The sequence below is a fragment of the Anas platyrhynchos genome, chromosome 4 (genome assembly GCF_047663525.1).
Source record: "Anas platyrhynchos isolate ZD024472 breed Pekin duck chromosome 4, IASCAAS_PekinDuck_T2T, whole genome shotgun sequence".
NCBI classification, from domain to species: Eukaryota; Metazoa; Chordata; class Aves; order Anseriformes; family Anatidae; genus Anas; species Anas platyrhynchos.
In genome coordinates, this window is record NC_092590.1 from 67,959,225 (window position 1) to 67,985,721 (window position 26,497).

At 46.4% G+C, this 26,497-nt stretch overlaps 4 protein-coding genes across 4 annotated transcripts in view; 2 read left to right on the forward strand and 2 right to left on the reverse strand.

The window, feature by feature from the left end:
• Nucleotides 1-604: 604 nt before the first annotated feature.
• Nucleotides 605-4,640, reverse strand: CFAP184 (cilia and flagella associated protein 184). Its single transcript, XM_072037798.1, has 2 exons — nt 3,537-4,640; nt 605-3,300 (listed from the first exon to the last, which is right to left on the reverse strand). Exons 1-2 carry the CDS (start codon nt 4,593-4,595, stop codon nt 2,755-2,757), a joined length of 1,605 nt encoding a protein of 534 aa, XP_071893899.1. The 5' UTR covers nt 4,596-4,640; the 3' UTR covers nt 605-2,754.
• A 291-nt stretch (nt 4,641-4,931) lies between these two features.
• TADA2B (transcriptional adaptor 2B) lies at nt 4,932-10,696 on the forward strand. Its single transcript, XM_038178801.2, has 2 exons — nt 4,932-5,237; nt 6,069-10,696. Exons 1-2 carry the CDS (start codon nt 4,968-4,970, stop codon nt 7,059-7,061), a joined length of 1,263 nt encoding a protein of 420 aa, XP_038034729.1. The 5' UTR covers nt 4,932-4,967; the 3' UTR covers nt 7,062-10,696.
• Nucleotides 10,697-12,135: 1,439 nt separating this feature from the next.
• Nucleotides 12,136-17,884, reverse strand: GRPEL1 (GrpE like 1, mitochondrial). Its single transcript, XM_027457433.3, has 4 exons — nt 17,728-17,884; nt 17,308-17,476; nt 15,643-15,724; nt 12,136-13,358 (listed from the first exon to the last, which is right to left on the reverse strand). The coding sequence occupies exons 1-4, from the start codon at nt 17,790-17,792 to the stop codon at nt 13,012-13,014; spliced, it is 663 nt and encodes a 220-aa protein (XP_027313234.3). The 5' UTR covers nt 17,793-17,884; the 3' UTR covers nt 12,136-13,011.
• Nucleotides 17,885-18,065: 181 nt separating this feature from the next.
• Nucleotides 18,066-26,497, forward strand: part of SORCS2 (sortilin related VPS10 domain containing receptor 2) — a 594,922-nt gene continuing 586,490 nt past the window's right edge. Inside the window, exon 1 of the mRNA XM_072037800.1 lies at nt 18,066-19,568. The gene's annotated coding sequence lies outside the window, so the exon portion shown is untranslated. The remainder of the gene's footprint in view (nt 19,569-26,497) is intronic.

Genomic DNA, 26,497 nt, shown 5'->3' on the forward strand with positions numbered 1-26,497 from the left:
TTCCTCTGGGAAACGCCTCTCGCTGCCTCGTACTGAAGTATCTTCCTGTTGGATTTGCTGGATTAGAACATGACATCAAAATTGCCTTATGTGAGCCTATACCAACTTGAAACTGGTAGACATTTATATTAGATACATTACAGGAATTGCATAAAATTGTTTAAAACTAGGTTTTCTGACTTGTTTTCCCAGTGCTAATTCTAATCTGCCTGAAGACAGGTAATACTGAGATTAATAGGTAAAATCTGATTTATCTTGGCTACTTCCTCAACAGATTGTCTTCCTATGTTTTCAGGAGGAAAACGGAGAAATCTTTGATCCTTACACCTTTGGGGTGCTTTGGAAGGCCAGCATAGCAGCGGGTTATCTCAGCAGCGCAGGACTAAGAAAAAACCCTGGAGGCATTGTGAGGATTAATGTCTTAATAGTATGTTTCAGTAGAAATCCCATCTCAGGGACATGGAATATGCTGTCAACTTCATTTGCACCTTAAATTCCTGTCTTTTCCAGATCTCAAACGTGCAGCAATGAAAAGCACCCGAGCTGTACTTTCCTGCTCCTCACTCCCTTTACCTGTGTACGTTTGTTGCTTAATAACCTTTAGGAAGTTAAGAGATGGAAGGAAACCTTCTCTTAAGCCAAAAGCAGCAAGAAGTTTAAGAATTTCCCTGGCAGGAATTTTAATTAATAAGATAAGAGTTACTTCTCTTACAGACGTGACTGCTAATCATCCAGTAGTATTTATGGAAGCAGTTTCACGGAACATTAAGAGGCTACTCAACCTGGGCAATAACCAGTCTTCTCAGCAGGAGAAAAGCCCCATTACCAAACACGAGGTTATGGTGAAGGGTCATGATTTATAATGTCTTTTTTTTCTTGATAAATGGCTGGCAGTTGCACTTGTGTCCTTTTACTATCCAGCAACAGATAGATACGCTGGCATTTTGTGAAAAGTTCCTAGTTGTGTATAGTCAGTCTTCATAAACAGGTTGTGAGCTACTAAGTTAGAGAGTACTTGACTTTTTTCTGTTTATGGAATAGTTCAGCAAAACTGTCAGGACCCTAGAAGAATATAACCAGATTGCTCGGCATGACTGTACCAAGTAAGAAACCACTGATCTCTTTGAAGACTGCCATTTCTCCGTGACAAAAAAGAACAAAAAAAGTAAGTTTCAATAGTGTAATAACCAATTATGTTCTGGCCTTTAACTAGAGAGTTCAGAAAACCTAGTTCATTTAAAAGAGAAAGGAGTAAGTTGTTGGGAATGTCTTTACGTGCTTATCTACTTTTATCCCCTTGCAAGTGTATTCAGTGCCCTGTGTGCTTTGTGTAAACACGTATGCAACTTCGGGGCTGGGACCTGCAGCTCAAGTAGAGCTTAGCAATGCTGGTCCCACAGGGTGTGATTCCAGCCTGTGGTGGGAGACCAAAAGACTCCCCTCCTCCTCTTTCCCACTGGGATGTAGCTGCTTTGCTGCAAAATTCACAGCCTTTAAAGACTCGTGTCTGGGCCTTCTATACCTAATTCTGACTAAAAAGATCAGGTCTGTCTAAGCAACGTAGAAATGGATGGAAATGAGCAATTTGCTAGGTTCAAGAATCAGGCAATAATTGGGCTGCCCATCAGCTGGTTGGTTGCAGCTCTTTCAGGAAGGAGAACGTACTCATCGCAACTCCGGCATTTTACTGGCCCAAGATGTTTCTGTATTCTCAACATCATCCCCTGCCTTAGTGAAAAACGATGCTGCCCTCGCAGCAGCAAGAGCTGCATGATGTAGATAAGTCTTGTAGATGCCGTTTTTCATGTGTCTTGTGGGAATTTTAGGAATACGCCATTTTGAAAACAGAAGCTGCTTCCTGGAACTACAGCTGTGTGAGCTGTATACACATACATGCGTGAACATTTCTCTTCCCCTCCTTTTTCTTCAGTCTTCTGGAATTCTGACACTACAGTTGAACAGTGCAGAGGGGACAAAAATGGTGATGGGTTCATGCTGCTCCGTATCTTGTCCCACACCATGACATATCACACACAAGGCTGAGGGTCCATAAAAGTTGAAAGACCAAGTAAAACAAATAATAATAAAAAACCACCAGAACTCTAGTTCTGAATAAGATGGATGTATATTTTTAAAGTAGTAAAAATTTCTTCTTGTACGCCACCAAGACAAACTTTGCAGCCAACTGTATTTACAGAATGGGTGAGGGATTTGGTGCTTCTGCAGCGTATTGGCTGTATGCGAGGCAAGCTGGGTTTTCACAGTACGCTTCTCTGTTCAGTGCTTGGCCACATCTATGAAAAGTAACCCTTATAATTAATTATTTTTAATCCAGGACCTGCCTAGAAGGCAGGTAGGTTTAGCTTACAGATGAAGTTCATACTAAAGTGTAAGAACCATAGTGGGGGGTGGTAGAAGCAGGGTTTGAATCAGAGTGCGGTGAGTGCTCTGCTTAAACAATATTGCCATGGCCTAAACAATATTGCCATGGCCTTACAGGACCAAGCACAGGTGATTTCCCAGAAGTGTAGGCTTTGGACTGGTTTTCTTTTTAAAAAATAAGTGAATAGGTATATGGTGTCACTCAGAAACGAGTACTATAATCACTTACTACCAAGTATTGATGTCGTTTAGAAAAGTCTTTTTCAGGAGTACGTGTGTAATATCTTCCCTAGGATTTACCAAAAAGAAGCATGTTAAAAATGAGAACTACAGAGAACTCCTTGGCGTATATCTTTTCCATGCTTTCTTTGCCTAAAAAGGTAGAACTGAATTGGCTTCCCTGACTTTTTTCCTAATTTCCCTACGTGTAAGGATCAGGCCAGTGTGGTGACGTTTCAGGGTTTCCAGCTGCTGACGTAACAACTCCAGGGTATCCACCTTCTCCTCAAAGTCCCGAAGCAGCACCTCATTTCCAACCAGCCCACGTTTCTGCTGCAGTTTCAGGGTATTTGCCCGCAGCCTGTCCCTGGCCTGTTTCTTTCTGGTGAGGAAGTCTCTCTTCTGTGACAAAAGGATGTCAATGTCCATCAGTTCGGCTTCTCTGACCTGGTTCTCAGCCTCCACAAACCGTAGTTTCTCCCTGTAATGGCTGAGAATGTGCACTGCTGTGGATACCTGCGCTTTGAGCTTCAGAATTTCACCACAGAGGTCATCAAACTTTTCGACGAGCTTCTGATTCTCTTTCTTCATGTACGCCAAGTCTGCGAAACTCTGGCCTTTTAACAGCTCTCCTTGGGCTTTCAAGACCGCTTCAAGGCTTTGGATTTCAAGCTTCACCTTGACGTTTTCCACACGGACCTGGAGGGGCAGAAGTGAAAGAATGATTTAACTTAATCCTCGTCTTGCTGTGGTAGAAGTGCTTGGGGTTAAAGTCGGTAGTGACAAGAGGAAAGCTTCAAGGCAAGATTTAATGATTCTGTGGAGCCCCCGGAAGGCAGCGCCCTAGGTTTAAGAGGACAACCCTGTCCTTTTTGGAAACTTGAGCAGCCCAGGGGTACCCAGAGGTACCCAAACTCTGGGTGAACTCTCCTCACCTCCCTCACCGCTCTCTCCTTGACCTGCTCCTTGGCCAGCACGCCGTCCACCACCTGCACGGCCGCCGCCCGGCCGCCCAGCCTGTTGCCGAGTGCTCGGAGGGCCAGGGCCTTTTTGCGGTGCTGGAAAGCCTCCCACTGCTCCTCGGCCCGGGCCTCGCTCTCCCGGCACGTCCCGCTGCGGGCTCTCACCCGCTGCTCGCAGGCGGCCTGGGCCCGCTGCCGCACCTCCCGCAGCTCCCTCAGCTCCCGGAGCCGCTCCCCGTAGGCCGGCGCCTGCCGCCCGCCTCCTCCCCCCGCCGCCGGCCTCTCTCCCTTCCGCAGCCTCAGCAGCTCTCCCAGCCGCAGCTGCAGCAGGGCGCCCGCCGGCCGCAGCCGCTCCCGCTCGCTCGCCAGCCCGCGGTGCTCCTCCAGCAGCGCCGCCCGCTCCCGCTGCTCCTCCGCCGGGTCGCCGCCTTCCTCCTCCTCCTCCTCCTCCTCCTCCTCCTTCTCCGAGGGTCCCGGCGCGGCCCCGTTGGCTCCGGGGGCGGGCGGCTCCGCGGCCGCAGCGGGACCTGAGGGCTCCGCCGGCACCTCGGGGGCCCCGGGGGCGGACTCCGGGACTGGCCCCGGCGGCTCCTCGGGTCCCGGCTCCGGCGGCTCCTCGGGTCCCGGCTCCGTGTGTCCTGGCTCTTCGGGTCCCGGCCCCTTTAGCCCCGGCCCCGGTGGTTCCTCTGGCCCCGGCTCCCCGGGTCCCGGCTCCTCCGGTCCCGGCTCCGGCGGCTCCCCGGGTCCTGGCCCCTCGGGTCCTGCTCCTCCGGGTCCTGGCGGCTCCCCGGGTCCCGGCTCCCCCAGCTCCGTCCCCGTCGGCTCCTCGGGCCCTGGCCCCCCGGGTCCTGCCTCCTCAGGTCCCGGGCCCGGCCCCTCCGGTCCTGCCTCGCCGGGTCCCGGCTCCCCCAGTTCCAGCCCCGGCGGCTCCTGGGGCACCGGCTCCTCTACTCTCGGCTCCTCCGCTCCCGGCCCCTCCGCTCCTGCCCCGCTGTCTCCCGGCGCGTCCCCGTGCCCCGTCCCCGCCGCCATGCCGGCCTCCCCCTGGCTTCCCCCGTCGCTATGGCAACGCCTCAGCGCCCCTCCCTTCACCCCTTGCCCCCGAAGCCCCGCCCCTTTCCTTTACCAACCACTCAGCGGCGGGGTCGCTCGGCGCCCCCTCTCCGATTGGCCTCCGCGCGGGCGGTCGCCTTCCCCTCCGCCAATGGGCGCCGGCCTCTCTCTTTACCCCCGCTGCCCTTAGCGGTGGGAGAGCCCCTCCGCGATTGGCTGCGGCGCGCGGCGGGGGGAGGAGGGTGGGCGGGGCGGGGCGGGGCGAGGCGCGCGCGCGGCTGGGCGGGGGGAGGAGGAGGAGGAGGAGGAGGAGGAGGAGGAGGAGGAAGGCGGGGGGGAGGGGGGGGTAAGATGGCGGAGCTGGGCAAGAAGTACTGCGTGTACTGCCTGGCCGAGGTGAGCTCCCTGCGCTTCCGCTGCACCGAGTGCGCCGACATCGAGCTGTGCCCCGAGTGCTTCGCCGCCGGCGCCGAGATCGGGCCGCACCGGCGATGGCACGGCTACCAGCTGGTGGACGGCGGCCGCTTCACGCTGTGGGGCGCCGAGGCGGAGGGCGGCTGGAGCAGCCGCGAGGAGCAGCTGCTGCTGGACGCCATCGAGCAGTTCGGCTTCGGGAACTGGGTAAGGGCACGGCCGGCCCCGGGCAGGCCGCGCTCGGCCCCGCGCCCGCCTCAGGGGGTGGCTGAGGGGCGGGTAACGGGCGGGGGGGGCGGCCTCGGGGGGAGCGGGTGGGCGCTGAGGTGGCTTGTGCGGGGGGTGGGGGGGTCACCGGCACTGGGGGTGTTCGGGGAGGGGCTGGGTGTGGTGCCTGGGGACGTGGTGGGGGGGGGGGGGTGGACCAGGTGGTCCTGGAGGGTGTTTCCAACCTTCACCATCCCATAACTTCGTGATTCTAGGGTTGTTTTTCAAACTCTTGAGGGCTATGATAACTCTAGCTCGTTTAATAACAAACTAATTAGAAAAGAGACATAAATGCCGTGTGTCTTATTTCTGTATTGCTCTGAAAGTACTCAGGGCACACTATAAACGAACAGCCCCCAACGAGGCGGTGGGCTCAGCACTCACAGGGACCTTGCAGGCACTGCGTGGTGGCAGCAAGGCGACTTCCCAGGAGAGCAGCGGATGCCCAGCAGTTACCACACGGATCCAGAGCCCGGGCAGTGCTCCTCTAACCAGAGGCAGACCCGAGGCAGCTTCCCGTGCTGATGTTCGTTGTGGCCTCACATGTTCCTGATACTTGTGTCGTTGCTTGCGTGCCCTTGTGCACTTGTAAATGCTTTCCTGGACCTAAAGTACTCACCTGGACCTAAACACGTGGCAGCGTGTCTCATTTCAGTACTGCCACAACAGTCAGGGTATTGAGGGTTGGTTTTCTAGGGATGGGGAAGGAGTGCGTGTTATACCTGGGGTGTAACAGGAATCACATCACTGCTCCTCCTCGTTTCCCTGCAGGAGGACATGGCTGCGCACGTGGGAGCCTCCCGCACGCCGCAGGAGGTGATGGAACACTACGTCAGCATGTACATCCACGGCAACCTGGGCAAGGCCTGCATCCCCGACACAATCCCCAACCGGGTGACGGACCACACGTGCCCGAGCGGCGGCCCGCTTTCTCCGAGCTTGACAACGCCACTCCCACCGCTGGATATTTCGGTGGCCGAGCAGCAGCAGCTGGGCTACATGCCGCTTCGGGACGACTACGAGATCGAGTACGATCAGGATGCCGAGACTCTGATCAGCGGCCTCTCGGTGAACTATGACGACGACGACGTGGAAATAGAGCTCAAACGAGCCCACGTAGACATGTACGTGAGGAAACTCAAGGAGAGGCAGCGGCGGAAGAACATTGCACGAGACTATAACTTGGTGCCCGCCTTCCTGGGGAAGGATAAAAAGGACAAGGAGAAAACGCCCAAACGAAAGATCACAAAGGAAGAGAAGGAGCTGAGGCTGAAGCTGAGGCCCCTGTACCAGTTCATGTCCTGTAAGGAGTTTGAGGACTTCTTTGAGAACATGCACAAGGAGAGAATACTTCGAGCGAAGATTCGGGAGCTGCAGCGGTATCGCCGCAATGGAATCACCAAAATGGAGGAGTCGGCAGAGTACGAGGCAGCCAGGCACAAACGGGAAAAGAGGAAGGAGAACAAAAACATAGCCAGTTCCAAGAGGGGGAAGGAAGATGGTAAAGAAGGTGAATTTGCTGCCATTGAAAACCTGCCTGGCTTTGAACTCTTATCGGACAGGGAAAAAGTGCTCTGCAGCTCTCTAAACTTGAGTCCTGCACGTTACGTGACTGTGAAAACCATCATCATTAAAGACCATCTTCAAAAAAGACAAGGAATCCCTTCAAAGAGCCGCCTTCCCAGTTACTTAGATAAGGTACTGAAGAAAAGGATTTTAAACTTTCTAACAGAAAGCGGGTGGATATCCCGAGATGCTTCATGAAACTCTTCCGAGAAATCGCGTCAGAGGCCCCATTGCAGCCTCAAGGACTCCGTTATTTTTTTCCTGCCCTCCCCAAAGATACAGAAATTTTCTCATTCAAAACAGGCAAAAAAAAAAAAAAAAGGCAAAAAAAAATCCATAATGTTCATGGTCCATTGTTCAAGTAGACTTTTGCTTTGGATCATGAGAAATGCTTACTCGTGACACTTCTCAGTTAGATTTCGTTACTCGTTAGAGTGCTTTGCTTTGGGTACATCGTTAGAACAGATCTCTTCCGTGGGAGCTTACTCAAGTCCAATGGTCCCAGGGTAGACCTGTTACTGTTGGACAAACGAGTGTCAGTGTAGCCCTTGCTTTTTTATTTTTTTGAAGGTGGGAAATGGTTTCCAGCAAACGAAATTGTTTTCTCCCCGTTGTTTTTGGCATAATGCTGGCAGCAAAGCAGAACTTAGGAAAGTCCTGGGCTCTCAGGCACGGTGAGCAGGGATCTGTGTGGCTGCTGCTAAGCTGTCAGAGTGTTCTCCTTAGTAACTACACCGGGGTGGTGGGACAGGGGGCGAGAGGCTCTGCAGGGATGAGTCGTGCTGGGGGGCGGGAAGGAAGGACGGCGGTAGGTGAGGTGCCTTTGGGTGCTTGTGCTGTGAGAAGGGTTGTGGGGGAGCTGCCTTTGCACCCGGCTGCTCTGGCTGTAGGTTTGGTGTGAATTGTTGCCGAAACACCCCGCGGAGAGCTTCAGTGTTATGTAGCAAAGCTGCAGGAGTGCGAGGCAGCTGTGGTGGTGCTCTGCTCTGGGGTCAGCGCTGCTGCAAAGTGTTGGGTTCTGGCCAGAAAGGTGGTGCAGGTGAGCATGCAGGTAACTGGCTCACAGCTTTTGGGAGCCTCAGGCAGCAAAAATCACTGTTAGCTCCTGCTGGGGGAGCCTCCTCCTTTGGTGCCTGGGGTTTCTGAGCACAGGTGGGCTGAGGATACGTAGCTGCCTCCTGAATTTGGTCAGGAGCTACCTTCTCTAGCTCCTAGTGACCCCCAAGATTGGTTTTTAGAAACAAAACTAAGTGATTTAGATCAAAACGCACAGCTGCTGTGCTCCTGAAGCACAGAAGTGTAACTCAAGCCATTCCTGGCTTCTCATTGCACACACTGTGAAATGCATTGGGCTAAACGTGCTGAGGTTGAAACCGTCAATGTGCGGCTGGCAGAGCGGTGGTGTCAGCGTGCTGCAGAGGTAGTGGCGCGCTCGGCAGGGCGCTGTGAGCTGTCAGAGGGCTGCAGAGCGAGCCGGGTGCCGGCAGCAGGCGCGAACTTGCAGCGTAGCAGAGCGCAGGGCGGCACCGCCTGAGCCGCAGCAGTATGTCAGCAGTATGTGCCGAGTAAAGGAGCGATGTTGAAGGATGACTAGGAAAGGATTCTTAGCCTCACTTAATTCTTAAGGTCCTGTGCTGGCATTTACCCAAATGAATAATTAAAAAAAAAAAAAACAAACAAGTTGATGCTGTCCAGAGCAGGAAGCGGTGACGGAGAGGCCAGCTGGGCAGCTCTTCTGGAGTGTGATGTGCCAAAAAATGGAACCTGACAGAGTTCAGAACAAATGCACACACTGGAAATGCAATCTTGTGTGGCTACCTTGGGCTGTAGTCAGTGAGGATATCGTGAAACCTTAGAACCAGTATTAATGCTGCACCTTGCCAGAGGCACGCTGACCAGAAAGGGTCTTCAGTTAGCAGAGCCAGCAGCGTGAAGGCAGCGTTAGCAGGGGGTTCAGAACAGAGGGTACAGATACAAAGCCAGCGTTTCCAAGGAGAAACACAAAACCAAACTCTAGTGCCTTTTTCTTTTGAGCTTGTTATATTCTGTCCCTTGGAAAAGGAAAGGGCTATGTCCTCTCTGATGTCACTTCTTGTTTGGCTCACCTGTGGGCTCCCTGAGGCAGACCCGTGGCAGGGGTGTAACTGCCCGCGCGTGCTGAGCAGCTTCACCAACACGCGCGTACAAGGAGCACACAAGCCAAGTTCAGAAGGTGTAAACCAAGATTTCCTCTGGCCTACTCCCGTGGAAAGGAAGGAATCCTTTCTAGGACTGTAGTTATGCAATGTGGTTCTTCCCGCACCCCGTTTCCCAGCTGCCATAACACTGGTGGTGGTCGGGAGCCTCAGCTCTGTGTGGCTGGGAGCTTAAAAGAATTGTGGGTCTTCTGATTTTTTTTTTCTCAAATATAACTTTTATATTTCTATAGTGCTTCGGCACACCTAAGTCTAACTGAAGCAATAGCCTGATGCCAATCTGAACAATAACTTAAAAAACAAAAAACCTAGGCACCAATGAGTCATTTAAATGCTGTAGAAATTAATTCTGTGCTTACACTTTGCTTAATTCCTCAGCCCCTCCAAAATGTTTCTTTGGTGCTAGACGTAACTTATTGAACATCAGAATGAATGTAAAATAAAAGTATTTTTAATGTATGAAATATGGATATCAATATTTATTTTATACTTGCAAGCAAATTCAAGGTGGTAAATGTTTGCTTTAGCAAATGCTGCTCCCTTGGAAAGGGCTTCCCTAGAAGCAATGTCTCAGTGTCAGCTGTGCTTTTAATTTTAAAGGTGACTTGCACTAGAGGATGCTGCTGTTCCATATTTTCACGTGGAACCGATTTAGCCTAAGCATTCCTTCGTTATGAGCTGCTGTTTTGTTTTCTTCAGTTGAGATGCAGTTATCTTAATCCAGCAATTGACTCGAGCTCTGCTGCTTCTCTTGTGTGGTGAAGGGGCTGAGAACAACCACGGCAAACGCTCTTCAGCTTGTCTCTTGTGTTTATCAGGAAGCCTTTCCTGTAGTGTACAAATACTCCAGGCTTCATGTGGCTAATGAAAAGGTGTTTGATATGCTTACCTCTTGACTATTTTCCTGACTAAAAAATTTCCTAATGCTAATACCTGCCTAACAGCATTGATGTAAGGCTATGAAAAAGTGCCAGTCCATCAGCTGTTCAGAACAGCAGTCTTCTGCTACTGGTCGAGGCAGCAGTAATTGTTTGGCTGCTGGTCACTTCCTTCCATCAGTCCAGTGATGCTTTACAGCACTATTTGCTCACTAATGAAGGAGCAGTAACCTCTGTGCTCTGTGTGCGACCCAGCCCAAAGGGCTCGTTAGGCAGTGTGCTGGATGCAGACCTCCTGCCCTATGTCCTGCCCGGTCCCAGCAAGCACTAAGAACTCCACAAGTGGGTTTGCACCAGTCTTGGACCACAAACAGCCTCGTTAATCACACAACCTAAGCACTCTGCCATTATTCTCTTGTGTGGTGGCTGCATCAAATTTCTTTGCGACTGTAACTGACTTCCTTAGCCTTTTGGTTTCCTATTCTTTCTTGCAAAATGTTTTTTGCATGTGCCCCGGTTGCTCTTAAGCGATGATGAATTAAAATACTGTGAAGGAAGGCACCTGGTGAGCACTTTAAGTTCATCAGCTGCTTCCTTAAAGGGAATGTTGCACTCATTTGAGTGGTGTACTGGTGTCGCTGTGCCAGACACACAAATGCCTGTGCTGAAATCATGTAAAACCTAACTGATGTTGTGCGCACTCAGCATTTTACTAGGTTTTTGCATTGTATATTGGTAAATAAACTTGTATTAAAATTTCTTTCCATCATTGATTTCATGGCAATGTAGCTTGTATTGCAATGATGAAAATCACTAAAACTTTCCCAGCTGTAAATAGAGATGCTTTTAGCTAAATGGTGGTGGGCAGAGAAATGATCTTGCTCAATCAGCTGAGCCAGAAGTAGTGGCACTGGCAGCTTTGTGAACTGCTCTTACGCTTGAGCTTCAGAACCACCTGGGCTTTGGTTTCTTCAGTGCCTCCAACCTGTACGCTGCTGTACAGCGGTGGTCTGAGCTCTTGCTAAAGGTTCTCCTTACTGACAGCCTCTCAGAAGGGGCAGACTGAGGGAAAGGAACAAGTCAGCTCAGCTGCTATTAAAGATACGAGTTTGAGTCTTGTGCTGAACCTTTACCAGTAAGTTGTGTTCAACTATACCTTGAATTAAGTAATGTAGGCAAAAAAAGACATTAAGAGGTGCTGGAGCTCACTGACAAGATCTTGATTTGCTGGGGAAGAACCTGGTCCTTTGCCTTAATTGTCCTGCTGGAAGAATCTGCACTGAAGAAGTTAAATTTAGTTTAGGTAAGAGTGGGTTTTGTTTGCTTTTAAAAAGGTACAGAAGTTAATGCTGGTCCCTTAAGGGCATGTCACAGCTGAACACAGGTTCCAGCCTCCATCCTCTATCCCACAGCCACAGCTGGGAGGAAGTTACTACCAAATTCACTTCAGCTGTATGGAATCCCTTTCTCCTGTAGTTTTATATGTAATCTTTGCCTTTTCATCTCTGTTCTTGATTAGTTTAAGAAGTTAACACTCAAGCTGTCTTCACAGTCACCAAAAATTATTCTCCCTCCCCTATCCAGTCAAAGCATTGATTTTGTTAGTTGAGAAAGACTAAGTGAATTCCCAAGTGTGATTAACCCCAAAACAGCTGTATGCACTTTGGCTGTTCCTAGTTGCCTGTCTGGTTCTCATGAGGCAAACCAGTACTGGAAAAAAAATAATCACTTCTCACTATGAATAGGTGTAGTATTCGGTGAACTGTTGGCAACTCTGCACCTGAATTTTAAAAAATAAAAAAATACTAGAGCCTTAAACTAAGAAGCTCCTTAATCCGAGACAGCCAGAAGCGAAGGTGAAAAATTCAGAAGTACTTACTGTTTGTTTACCAGATCCTAAATAAGGTGCATAACTTTGATGTTTGTCTTGTGTGTTAAACACCTGGACTTTGAAGCTCTAAGAGGACAGACACTTTGTCAGCTCTGATTTGCCAAGTCCCATCCACTCCGATCCAGGTGACCAGACAGATGCAGAACAAAGTACTCTGTTAATCACTGTATTGTATTTTAGGCTGATTCTGCACAACTGGGAGCAGCAGGTAGAATTAAATGTGGCAAGAGCTGCATGTGGGCAAAGTTCTGTTGCAGCCTAAGACCCAAGATGAATAAATGAAAGAAATGGAGATGAAACCATTCACATTTGTGTTTGAGCCACTTACATGCAATTATTTATGTAATTCTAAAATATAGTAGGTACCAAACTCTCGGCTATTCACTTCTATAGGTATTCTATATAGGTATATTTCAGCAGGGTTTTACCTACAGTTTGCATAACAAACTGATTATAGAGCTTGGAAGTTACAGGACTATCAAAATTGTTTAAACCAATTTATACAATATTAAATTAAAAATCCAGAGATAGGATAAGTTCTATTGGTTCTTCAATGCCATACAAGTATTAGATGGTTTTTGTGAGTCAACTTTACTGGAGAACTAATAGGGTGGAACAAAGCATGTCTGCTCTCCACTGCCTTTTATTTACAGGTCAGAAGTCACAAAGGTTTCAGTTTCAGATGTTGAGAGACTATTTCTGAATTGGCATTCTTAAAAAAAAAAAAAAAAAAAAAAAAGAAAGAAAACCACAAAAAAACATATCCATCAGCATGCAAAAGCTGATGGATACTTGCAGAGAACTGGTCTTCTGTTTTACCTCACCTGCTTCTGCAACATTAGGTTCTAAAACCCAAAAGGAACTCTTTGAACCGTTGTGTGGACTTGCAATCTACGCCGTGATAAATGTGAGATTGCAAGGTTCTTGTGAGCATTTACTTCCTTTCAGTGTAACACTGTCAGAAGCCATGGTTGTAGTAACTATTCAAAGAGAGCCTAAAGAACACCCATGTTGAAGGCCACTAAGCAACAGAAATTCATTGTTTGCTTCACTTTGACTGGGAGACCTCAACGGATTCATTGAAACCTCTTGTGGGACAGGGGAATAAGGGAAGCATGATGTAAGAGAAAAACCATCCAGCTGTTTAATAATTGTATGGCATTTTCAATTCTCTGATTAAGCAGCTAAGCGTCTTTCACAACACCCACCAAGGCCGGCCGCAGCGTACGCCCGTGCAGCTTATAGCCAATCTTGGATACTAGTGCGATAGTGCCCGGCTCCTTCCCCTCCATGGGAGCGTGGAACAGCGCCTCGTGTTCGTAGGGATCGAACTTGGCTCCGACAGGATTCAGTCTGAGCAGGCCATGTTTTTTGAACACTTTCTGAATCTGTACTTCTGTCATGACAAGACCTTCATACAAGCTCTTCAGGTGAGGATTTTCATCCTTAATTTCTTCTTTTGGAACACTTTCTGTTGCTTTCTCCAAAATGTCTGCAACTTCTAGTAAGTCCTTACAGAAGCTCTGAATCCCTAAAAAGAAACAGAAGGGGAAGGAACGGGATTAGTCTGGTGAGGGAAGCAAGCATTAAAAAGCCAAACAACAAAACCAAAGCACAAACCAAACACTATGCACTAACCTGTAACCTTTTAGGTTTTTGAGAAGGCGTAACATAGTAAACATTTGGGATTAAGAAGTCCTTCCTGGTTTTGCCTGATGACACAGAACTATTACAGATTCAATAAAATTCATACCCCACTTCTAGTTATAAGTAGAAAGTATCTCAAATCGTACTTGGAAGAGCTGAAGCTGGTGAGCTGACTTTAACAGTTAGCTGTTAATTAATATTAACACAAGTTACCAAAACCTTCAGATGGCTTCAAGGCATTCCCTCGTGTTAAGGAACGTATCTTTTGTCTCTTCCATTGTGGGATTCACCTCAAGTCCAAAGCATTACATTGCCCTACTCCTCCCCTTTAATCTGAAGCACTAAAAATATCTGCAGAAGAAAAAGCTTTTAGTCAGACTGATGAGGGCTCTGAAGAGTTGAACAGGCATTCTTCAATGAAGGAACTCCCATCTCTTCCCTCCCACTACAAGCCACTTTTACGGTGTGTCAGAAGCTGAGCTTCACAAGGAGTGAGTAATTCCTAAACTAACAGCAGCCTGTGTCCTGAAGCTGATCTCTGGCTCACTCTAGAGGAATCCAGATTAATCTCCCTTCAGGTAAATTGTCTCAAGCAATCATGAAAAACCAACACAACTTAGTCGAATAACATTTCTATGCAGAGGTAAGACAATGACAAAGTACACTGCATTCTGGTAGCCTTGATCATTTAGTCTTTTAATCGCTCAGCCTTTTTAATTCTTCCTCCCCATCCCTTACCAAGAAGGGATTGCAGCATTACCAGAGAACAAGTCTTTGGTTTAAACAAAATGAACTACAGAAGCACCTTGCAAGATCTACAGGGATCAACTAGTTCTCAGGAAAAAGTCACTGTAATAACTGCACAACTCTTTAGAGAGCTGTAACTAAAAGCATCCAATTAGTTCCAAAAATATTAACATATGAATCAAAACTTTAAATTTAGCCTGAAACTATGGTTAGGGCTTAAGTGTCTAAAGCACCTATTAACAAGTTGCCTAGTGATCTGGATCAAACCTAACCAGACTCTTCAAGAAGTTTCTTGTTTTGTTGTGTGTTTAAATGATCTCTCTAGGTATCTGTGACTGCATCTCTGTGGATTTACGCAAGTCTCAAAGAAGAGTTTCTCTTCCCTAACAGAAAGAGCAATCCTGTATGAATGATGAAACTTATAATCACTCAGATTATCTTTAATTTACTTTTCATGAGAAGTTGCATTTGAATATTTATTTCTATGATAGCATCTCTGGGCTCAGCTATGACTCAAGGCTCTTCTGCAATACGCAGCACATCAGTGAAACAGCGCTTACTGAAAAAGAATTTCAGGATGAAGCATTCAAACATCCATAAAAATTGTACAATGCCATGCAATTGAGTGATTTTTTTAAAAAACATGCACATTAACTAAAAATCCTGTATGCAGAAATTGAAACTTTTGCATTCAGAATAAAACTATACAGCTGGCAAAGGAGGGTAACTAATTTTTCAAGTTGGAGTGACAGTCAAACATTTAGATGACACAGCACTCTTCTACAGTTTTTGCACAGCTCTGTAAAACAGAAATTGTTTTGGAACATCAGAAAGCTCTATCAGATGTCAGCAGCTCTCGAAGAAAGGTACATTTCTAGCACGCCTCAAAACCAGCAATTGGACATTCCTAGCAGTGTTCTACCTGTATCTGAAAGCTCTGGCCTTCAGCAGAACAGGAATGGTATTCATATATAAAAGGTAAAACAAACAAGAACAACGGTAACAACAAAACAAGGGAAAAGATAAAAGCAAGCTAGTATTCCATGCTCGTTTTTTTTTGCACTCTGTTTTGAGACCAAGCATGTGAAAAAGGCAAACGTCAGGCTGCAAACCTTACTAAAGAAAAATGTGCCAATGCAATATGGGTAGGAAATCATGTCAAATTTAAAGAAAAATTCAAATTGTTGACTACAGCTTGCTCCATCTTGCCCTTGTCTAGAGTAAGATGATTACAATTCTGATACAAAGCAAGGAACCATTTAAACCTCTGTCCCTCTAAATACATCTTTTTTAAACCCAGTGTCCAGAATAACTGTAAAGTAGAACTTGTCAAAACTTCTGGACAGTCAACTCAATTGTTCAGGCTTTGCACTTTATCTTGTTATTCCTGTGTCTTATACACAAAAAGAGCCTTCACTGACCGTATAACTTTGCCTCTTCTACTAGTTTCTGGCTTCTTTGCCTCACGTTTTCTGCATCTGCCAAGGCGCGCTTGTACTTGTCCTGAAGAAGAAAAACAAGTTAGAGAAGAGGTTTCATTCCAAGCGGTCGAGTAGTTGACAATGATTCAAAACTGCAAAGTCAGTATAAAACAACTCTTTTTTTTAAAAAAAAAACAACAGTTACATTGCCCGAATCCTCTGTCTAAAGAGTAATCTGAAGACAATATGGCAATTATCACAGTATCCCTCTTACAAAGGCAAATGTTTGCTTCGTGTCAGTGCAGACAGAAGTGAGGGAGAGAAAGTAAGACTTCCAGACTCAGCGTTTGTTAACTGCTTAGCTGGAAAAACAAACAAACAAAAAAAAAACGCTATGAAGTGTTAAGGCATGAAATTTTCTGAATTGAAGACTTCTGTTTTTTTTGGTAAGTGTTCACAGAAAGCCTTCATAAGCCATAAGGTATTCTGACACTGTAACAAACAAAATTCAACCCAAGCATTACTTTCAAACTATCTCTTCCCTCTACATACGTACCACAGGGTGTCCTCCAAGTTTTTCAAACCTTACAAACTACAAACCCTAACTCTGTTTATCAGGTTAAGCTTAGGTGTGTTCCTAGCAAAATGTCCATGCAGTAAATGCATTTATAACTAAATTTTATAAGCTTTGACATTTGAGGTTGGGTGCTCCATGATCTAAACCAGAACTCCACACTGGGCTTTCACACTCAGGAAGCTTGACTTTCACATGCATGTGAAGAATTACAGAACTGATTAAAAACAGTCAACAAGTTGAATGAAAAAACACCTTAGGTAGCCAATAGCAAATACTGTCAACAGAAGCATTAAAAGATGTCTCTGTTTTGTCTTTCAGTGCTTTAGTAAGGGCAGCAGAAAGGAATCTCAGTCCACATGATGTACAGGCACTGCTTTAACAGAAGGTTCTGGGCTACCTCTTCAGGTGCCACATGTTCTAGAAAGATGTTTTACTTAAAGCACTCATCCAGAAAAGCAATGCCTTTATTTAACCCACATCTGCCACCTCTCAGGGCATTCTTCACTCTCTGCTAAGTCATGCACGAGATGGAATGCAAGAAGCTTTAGGCCAGAGAGAAGGAACATGACATGCCAGTCTTGTGTTTAAAGATATCTCTAGAAGAGATGGGTTGAAACTCTCACTTCAAAACCCTGTAATAAGTACAGTATTATACAAAAGCTAAAAATCATTAACTTTAACCTTTGGAAAAATCAGCAGCTGCTTTCAGGAAGTCTAGCAGAATACACACCTCAAAAGCATTCTAGCCCTTAAATGAACTTTCAAAGATTATTTCTCCACTGAGCAAAAATCTCAGTGTAATGAAATCAGTGAAACCCAGTAACAAATTTCCAGCCTAGCAGAGGTCCAGTTATATCCAGAAATCAGAATGAAACTGCCCACAGTCATCTTGGACCAGGAAGGGCTGCATGTACAGTCTCTCAGCGTATCTAAGCTTACGTTTAGGGAACTCACTGAATTACAGCTTCATTACATCAGCTGCACCGCAGTCACGTTACCGCGAGCAGACTGAGCACTGAGAACCTGTCACCGAGATGTGAGGCATGCAGTTTGGGAGGGAGGCAGAGCAATCGCCACAGGGCACTCACGGTGACTTCCTTCAGCTGCTCCTCCAGCCTGGCCTTCTCCTCGCCCAGCACCTTCTCGGCGGGGCTGGCTTCGGCCTTCTGCTCGCCGGGGCTCTGGCTCTGCTCCTCCTCCACATTCTGCCCGGGGTTTTTCTGCTGCGTCGCCACACAAAGCAGTCGCGGAGACGTCCTGGGGCGAAAAAAGAGGAGAATAACGTTAATGGGGTGCCTTTTTTTGTAAGGGATCAGCGCTTTTTGGACATTTCACCTCACAAACCGATCCCCCCATGGCCCTCACACGCCAGGCCGGCCCCGGGGCGCTGGCTCACGGCTCGCTGTCGCTTCCCAGGCTCGTTTAACCCGGCCCGGGGCTGGGAGAGCGCGGCCCGGCCCCGCCATCCCGGCTCGGCCCCGATCGCGGCCGCGGCCCCGCTCCCTCACCTCAGCGCCCAGCTCAGCAGCGGGGAGCGCGAGCGCAGCGCGCCCCGGGCCGCCACCGCCGCCATGGCTCCTGCCTTGCCCGGCCGCCGCCAATCAGCGAGCTGAGGGGCCGTGAGGGACGCGGCCGACAGCCAATCCGCGAGGGGGATGAGGGCGTCAGGCCATAGGGAGGGAGGGGGAGGGAGGGCAGGGGGCGGGACTTACAGCTCTTCCGGGCAGCCTGTGGTGGGAGGCGGGCAGCAGCCATTTTGTGTGGGGAGGGAGGCGGGGGCGGACAGGAGGGGGCGGCTCTGCGGCGGGCGGGCGGGTGGGCAGGCAGGGCTCTCCTCACCCCGCTTCGGGGCTGTAAGTGACAGGAGAGACAGCTGGGCTGGCGCTGGCCGAGGTCAGGAAGGGGTCTCCTGTCAGAGCTGGTTAGGCTGAGAACGAGGAGATTGGGTAGCCGCAGGTGGTGCGCTCTGTGTACCTGTGGGAGCTGGGACTGACAGGGGGCTGAGGCTCAGCTTCTGGAACTGCCCTCGTTACGAGTAATAAATGCCTGCTTGGGGCGCTAGGCTGTGGGAGAGGCCCTTTTTCCTTGTTGCAGCTCATTGTGGTTGGTTTTCAAACTTCCACTTGGAGCTTGTCATCATATACATGTATACACGTCCACTGTAAATGGCTTGTAACGCGCTGTTTGGACAACAAACACCACCTAAAATTTGATTTTTTTTTGATCAAAAAGGGTAATGCTGTTAACACCGTGAAACACGGCTGCCTGCTTGTGCTGCTCATTTCTACCAGTGCCCTGTGTAACTGGATGCCACATAAATCCACCTTGGTGATACCCCAAGCTTCTTAACCTCATCAGTCCTGTCAGTTGTTTTGTGATCATCATTTTGAAGAGGAAAAAAGCCACACACAAGCATTGCATGGTCCCAAAGTGAGAGCTAGATTACTCACAGGCGCCTGTACACCAGCTGTTCACCTGATTTCTGCAGGCATTGCTGCACTTTCCAAAATCAGTCTGAAGGATAACGAAGATGCAGATACCATAATGCAAGTTCGTAAATGATACATTCAAGAGTATGATTAAAGTATTATTAAAAAGAAGCTGCAGAAGAAATTCTAGCTTGCCACATGAGAATCCTGCAAAATCTAGCACCTTGCTAAGTTAAAATGTGGCAGACTGCACTAAGTTTTCAGCACAGCCTTTATTTGGGACAGTTTGCTCATCTGTGATGTGCCACGTCATGGCCTCTGCAGAAAGGAGGATAATGATGTAACAGGGCTAGTGGCCTTTTATCACTGCAATTGTTATATTCCAGAGACTTGTTGTCACTTACAGTTACCTTGTGGTGCATTTCTGCTCCTGGGGGACAGTTTGGAAGAGCCAGAAGCACGCCATTAACACTCCTGGGTGTCAACAGGCAGCATCTCCAAGAGCAGAATTAAGCAAATAGTTTTGCAGTCTGGTGGTCATTGTTTTGAGATGTGACACTGATGCAGCCCAACAGCTTGCCTATACAGGACAAAGCAGAGGAAGAGCATGTATGCCATGGGCTGGTGTGGCTTTAGAATCATCATAGAATCATTATGGTTGGAAAAGACCTCCACGATCACCTGGTCCAACCATTAGCGCTGGACCAATCTTAAGTGCTGTTGGTGTCTGCCTCCTGCTGTCTGGCAAGCAGATAAGTAACAGATCCCAAGCTTCATCCTCATAATAAAGATGCAGTTGAGGAAATCTGTTGAAGATGCCGGTAATGCTGTGCAGTAGATTTGAGAGAACAAGCTGAAAAACGGGAATAACCATAAAGGAGGTTACCCACAGAAAGCTGTGAAGAAATGAGACAGAAAAGGTAAGTGGGCCTTTAGGTCTGAAGTTTCTAAAACTGTTTCCTGGAAAGATTACTGGTTCCTTACAATGCCTAGAGAACTAGTCTGCCTGTCTTATCTTCATTTTCTGTTGGATTTTCCTGAAACCATTAGCATGTAGCTTCCTGTGCCAGCCTTTCTTTGTTCTCAGCTGCCTACCATCTCTAGGAGTTGTGCTTGATCAATGATTGATCAGTAAATGGCAGAATTGATAAAAGAAGGGTGGAAAGAGCCCATTGTCTGTATTAATAGTTGAGTAAAATATATTGGGTTCAAGACTTCTGAAATGAGTTAATTCCTGTATTAGGAGCCATTTACCCAAAATGATAGTTCATAGGCCTTTTGTAAGCAAATTTTCAAGATAATCTACAGTGAAAGTGAATTTTGGGTCAAGACTGAGGAGCATGAGCAGCACAAAATAAGAGCATGCATGCTCACCCAGAGCTTGTTTGCATCATGACTGATGGTGGCTGTAAGTACCGTCCCACTTTGGAAGACTCTTTGACCAAAAAAAAAAAAGAAAGAAAAAAAAGAAAAAAAAGACTTTCCCCTGCTTTGTTCTGATTTACACCGTTGTAGTCTGTTTTGTTTTAATTGTAGTGCCACCTAGTGGGTTGTCTTGTTTTTTATTTTTTTTATTATTTTTTTTTAATACTCTACTAATTAGTATTCAGCATCTGTTGCTTGATGTGGTTTGCAGTCCCAGATGTTGGATAACAAGCATCGTTTTGTTCCAGAGTAGTCATCTCTATGTCACACGGTCCTTTACTCTTTCCATAAATGCTGGGTTTGAATATTATCTGATGATAAGTAATGCTTATCCTGAATTCCAAAACATTAAGATTAGCAGTTGTTGCTTTTCAGCTTGGTGGGGTTAGAAGTGACTCCTGCCTCTGATTTGTGTGAACCAGGTAGTCTGGAGGTAATTCCTGGTTCTTCTAGCGATTCACTTTGTAGCCTTGTGCAGTTACTTAACCTAATTTCCACACGACTACAAATCAAGGGCAGTAAACTTTCAATACCTTGCAAGAAAGTTGGTCAGACAGCACAAGGGAATTTCTGTGATATTTTGGAAATGCAAAATGTCAAAGGAATGCTAAGGCTCTTTTTCTGTAATCAACTTTACCCGCGTAGGAAAGAGACTTGTAGTCTTTTGAGATGAAAAATGCCATCAATGCGAGATTTGTGCTCAAAAAATTAAATGAAAAACTAAGGCATTTCTATTTCTATGAAAACAAGTACCAGTCCTGTCTCCTAATGCTAAGGCATTATCTACTGATATGCAACCCGTAAACAGAATGTCATTACCCTTGTATTGCAAATATGAATTGCATTATTAATGTTTTGAGGCTAACGCAAAAGGGTATCATATCCTCCCCGATCAGATAGGTTATATGTCAGCCTAATCAGAGCCAAATATTGAACAACGGTGGGAGCAAGTGGAACGAAAAAAATCTCTTTGTAAATATTCTAGCAGTGACCTTTCAAGCCGGTTATCAGGAAATAGCGAAATCAAATTTAAAAATGTTAATTTAGCTGTTAGACGGTTACTGAACTATTCAGTGGCGAAAACAAACTTGTTATTCATACCTGTGCCCTTTAGAAAAGATCTCAGAAAAGAACACTTACCTGTAGTATCCTATAGGCTGCCCCAGGAAGATCTCTAGTGTAAAGTTAAGGACAGATTCTTGTGTGCAGAATAGTAATAAAAAATAAATAATCTCCGTGAAGATCAGCTATACCCTGGAAACATTTCAGACAGGACAATGAAGATTAAATCATGACTCGAATCCAGAAACTCTAAGTCCCATGTAGACACGGGTGGGGTGGGGAGGGTGTAGCTGTCCTTCCTTTTAATGAGAGCACTACGAAAATAATTAATCTGTATGTTCAAAATTCGTAAGTTTTAGTGCAGACATTTAAAGAAATCTCTCCCAAGAGAGCATGTGTATTACCTACTTTCTGCCGAGTTTCTCCGTAGGCTGAAAATACAGAATCATCCATCTCATTCTGGTTACAGAGTACCCTCCGAGTTCACAGAGCTTTTTGCTAACTAATTTGAAAGGTACATTTTGTAACTATCTTGTTGCCTGGAGAAGGTTGTCGCTGTGTTGGAAATCTAATAGCTATAGCCACGGGGCTCTGAGGAGAGCTAATTAGAGCAATTTAGAATAACAAAAATTCTGTTCCTAGGAGGACGCAGAAGAGATCCTACCCCAAAGCAGCGTGCAACAATTTCACAGGAAATTTATTGTAATATTCGAGCGTAAGTCATCTGGTATCCCAAGGATTTGCAAATGGCCATCTATTATGGGTTGTTATTTTAGCCCTCGTTATCAGGGACACTCGTATACGTCTTGTAACATTTCTTGCAATATAGGAATGGAAAAGCTCTGTCAATCAAGCTTTGTCTGTCTGTCTTCTTCAGTAAGCAACTAGTTACCAGCCAGAAGCAAGCTGTTCACGTGTACTGAAACAATCTTTTATCATCCTGATGTGACTTTATGCCTTGAGACAAAATTACTGAGCTTTGGGAAGAGGGCTTTCAAATCAATCGTGATTCTCATAGACTCTTCGTGTGGTGCCATTGATTTTCTTAATATTTTTCTTCAAAATAAATTGTTCTCTTTTAGCTTCTCAGAACACGTTGACAGAAAAAGAGGTCAGCTGTGTTAGCCTGTGCTCTCCCCTCTCCTGTTACGTTCAGGTTTTGCCAGGAAGGCAGAAGTCGGTGTCTGTGTCTGCACGGAGGCAGAAATGCTCTTATTGGAATGGTATTTGGACATGCAGATCTACATTTTTCTTTTTCAATTTTTCTTTAAGATTTGATGAATTAGCTGCTGTGGGCTCATTCCTGCTGCCCTTGTGTGCAAGTGATTTGTATTAGTCAAAGGGAACGCTGCATGGTGAAGGACTGCCAAGCCAGGTGCTAGGCAAGTAGGCTGCCAGTAGTACTGTAAGAGCCCGAGGCCTGGCTATTTATTGCTCAAGTGTGACTTGTGCAAATGTTTCTCTCTTGCTTTTTACATTTATTTATTTTTTTCTGGTGACTGACAAGAGGTTGAACTGCATACTTGGTTGGGCCAGTGCACGGAGCTCTGTTTGGGCACAGTGTTTCAGCGCTCTAATTCACAGCTCATGCCACAGGCAGGCTGCTCCTCCTGCATCGGGCCGCCTAACAAAGGGGGAATGCTGCTGCTGCTGCTCTGCAAGCCTATTCAGGAGCTATGAAGACATGAAGCATAAAGCAAAAATTAAAAAATGTTATCATCTGCTTTTATCCAGCTCCTCTAGGAAGCTTTTAATTGTGTTTCTGTGCATGGTTAATGAGGGGGTGAACGCTCTGGGGAGACCATGGGTATTCTGCCTTCAGCCCTAGTCTAGCGAGATGGGTCTTGCCAGAAAAGGGACAAAAAGTTCAGCTAAAAATAGCTGGAGTTGGGAGGGAATAAAAAGCTTCCAAATACCTGATTTCCACAGAAATCTACCAGATGCCCTTTTGGTGCTTTTTGCAGAGGCCACAATTTCCAAAGCTGCATTTAAACCTGTCTCCAAATGAGGGCTCACACGTTGTTTCCTTTCCACTAGCATCGGTGAACACACAACTTCAAACCTGTTGTAAGAGCTCATATCAACATTAGACTGGTGAAATTTAAGGCGCGGTGGTGGTAGATTTTCCTTGACATCTCTTGAGTTCTGTCACGTGTATTTGTGATATAACCCTCTGTATTTGTTATCTGTGGTATATTGGAATTTACTTGAATGTAAAACCTGTGCCAGGCAGGTACAGACAGGAGTGAGTGAAAGCCCTTGTTTGACACCCCCAGGACTTGCAGCTTGTTCAGAAAGCAGCCGTGTGGCTGCTTTAAGCTTTGCAAGAGTTGTCCCCCAAAGTACTTCCACTGCTGCTCTAAAGGTCACCTCAGATTTATGAATCACCTCAGGTTAATGTGTTATTAATCAATCAGAAACCAGAAAATTAATGGTTCAGCACCACGAATGCTGTTGTGATAGATGTTTATAAAATAAAATACCAGGAAGGGAATCTGTACATCTGTGTGTTAAGTGGAATTCTGCTGCTGCAGCTTCAAGCACGTTGTCTTTCCCTCAGCACCCACGACCAGCTCCCACTGCCTGTCTCTGCACTGACCTGGCTGGAGAAGCTGCTTCTCGTTCCCTATAAAACCCATCGCCGGTCCTTTGATTTTGGCTTTTCTGTTCTTTCTCCTTCTTCCTCTCTTACCTCCTGCTCCGCACTTCCTATTGCCATGTCTGCTTTCTTTGGAGTGGAAAAACCTCTTTACCACACGGCTTCCCTCTCTGCTCACTTACTCATTCTTGGGTTGTGCTCAGGCTGTCCTTACTGAAGATCTTATTGTTATCTGTGGTCAAGAACACCACCTTTGTGATTTAACATCTTGCTTCAACTGCACCATGTTCTTTTCTGAAGCATTAAGGTGGAGAACCACTATTTCATCTTTAGTACTGAACAAAGCAGCCTCATCCATTTCAAAGAGCTTAACCCTTTTTAAAAATTATTTTCTTTCCTGACTAGTGCTGTCCTGTAGTTTTCTGCTTTCTTAATTTGTACTTTAAGTCTATTTTTAAAATGATATTTCTATCGTGTCTTTTAAAATATGTATTTATTACTGTTCTACGGCTTCCCAAGTGCCTTGGCTGGCAAAGTCTTAACGAATAAAATTACTGTTGGGTTACAGCTATAAAAATCCACTCCTTCCTTGGAATGAGGCATGCAAGTTTGAAAGAGCTGAGACAAATGAGAAATGCAGTTATCCTGCAGTTATTTTAAGTAAAATGGGACAAATACGTAGGAAAAATATTTGTAAGAATCTGTTGCAGTTACGAACTGTTAATGCGTTAATCTTCCTAATTTGGTGTAATGCACAGAAACCAAAGGGTCTGTCTGTACTGTTACTACAGTGATGCATGTTCTGGAGGACAGAGCCACTTAGGCCAGCTTTGTGGGAGTCACACAAAGCCTGGAAGTAGCAAAGGATTCTGTCTTTGCTACAAACCCCTGCACAGTAAGTCATGCTGATTAGCCCTGAGCTGGTTGCACTTCTGGAAGGCAACTGGTGTCTGAGGCAGCTTGTGTCAGACAGCTCCAAACTGCTCTGCAGACACATCACTGACTGTCTACGTGTAGATTCGACAGCTTTTCTGTTATTTTGAACAGAAGGAGATGTTTCGGACTGTTGCTTCTTGTCTTTCAATAACACTTGTTAATACCAGTTGAATTAAAAGATGAACTAACAAGAATTTGAGCCTTTAGAGATAAAGAGTTGTAAATGTACTCCCTGTACTTCTCTGCATTGCGAGTGATTGTTTCAGAGCCAGCATTTCCGTAAACTCCAGCTCTACTGCGGAGATCATCGGCCAGCACACCGATAGGCAAGGTCAGGCAAGAGCGTAGCACAGGAAAGGGTTGGGCATTAAAGGCAGCATCCTTATTGCTGCTTCTGCTTTGGGATGAATACATTGCCAGGCGGGAGCAAATTCACCCAGCTCTTTGCTTCTCAGATTTTGCCTGCCTTTATTAAAGGCTCTGCAGATCCCCAAGTAAGTGGAAAGTGCTGATGGAAGGTAGATGATGGCTTAAGGCAGTGTCACCCTTCAGGCAGAGTCTCTAAATGGGAGAGACAGCACACATTTATCTTGCTCTGTTTGCACAACGTGATGGGTTGACCCTAGCCAGCAACTAAGCGCCAACCAGCTGCTTGCTTACTTTCCCCTGCAGCAGGACGGGGAAAGAATTAGAAGGGCAAAATCAAGAAAAACTCCTGGGCTGAGATAAACACAATTTAGGAAGTGAAGGAAAGACCAAAACCACAAGTGATGGAAAGGCAATCACCGCCTCCCAGCAGACTGATGCCCAATCTGTCTCTGCGAAGAGACTCCCTTGGAAAGACACCCCCAGGTTTATTGCTGCTCGTGGTGCTTGGCGTGTCAGCCTGGGCTAGCAGTCCCAGCTGTGTCCTTTCCCTAGCTGCTGGGGGGCAGGATGAAAAATGGGGAAGGCCTTGCTGCTGCTCAGTGGCAGCTAAAACATTGGTGTGTTAGCAGCACTGCATTAGTTACAGAGGTAAAACACAGCCCCATGCAGGCTGCTGGGAAAAAAGAGCTCCATCCCAGGCAGACACACACACCCCAAACAGATAGGGCTGGCCCCAGAGGGGTAAATGCTACACAAGCTGTAAATTCACTCTGACTCTATTTGCATCTTCCCCTATTTTCTTTAGTTAATATTAATGACATGTACCGAGCTGACATAGAGAAATGCCAGTGTTTTAAACTCCAAATAAATTTTATGAAAGCTATGAGCAAAAAAAGAAAAATTAAAATGCACCGGCTGAAATCCTGCATCTAATCTCTGTGTGTGCACATAAATATTTTGGTCTTCGCATATGTTCTCCTCTTGCAGCTCCAGAAAATTTGTGGCAGTCTGATCACTCTCAGCCTGCATACACCAGGAGTTGGATATTCATCCTGTTATGATGTATTTTCCTTGTATGTTTTGGTGAAATTCTAGTTTAGAGAAGTCTGTATATATAAATATAAATCTGTGGTTTAGAGAAACTCATTCCTGTAGAATCAACTGTGTTTCCTTCTAGAAAATTCAGTGCTCTACGGTGAGATCTCAGTCCGTTTAGGGACTTTCTGGAACATCGTTTGCAGCATTCCCCCATTGCCATGTAAGTGCCCTTTATTTGAACTCCTGCATTTACGTGAAATACAGCTCACTGCTTTCTGGAAGAAAAGATCATTTGGAGCAGAGGAGCCGAGCTGACATGCAATGTATTAGTCTGGAAGCAGTGACATGTTATTAAAACCAAGCAGAGTTTTGACTTCCAAAGTGTCAAGGCATAACCTGAGTGTCAGGCTTTGTTTTGTT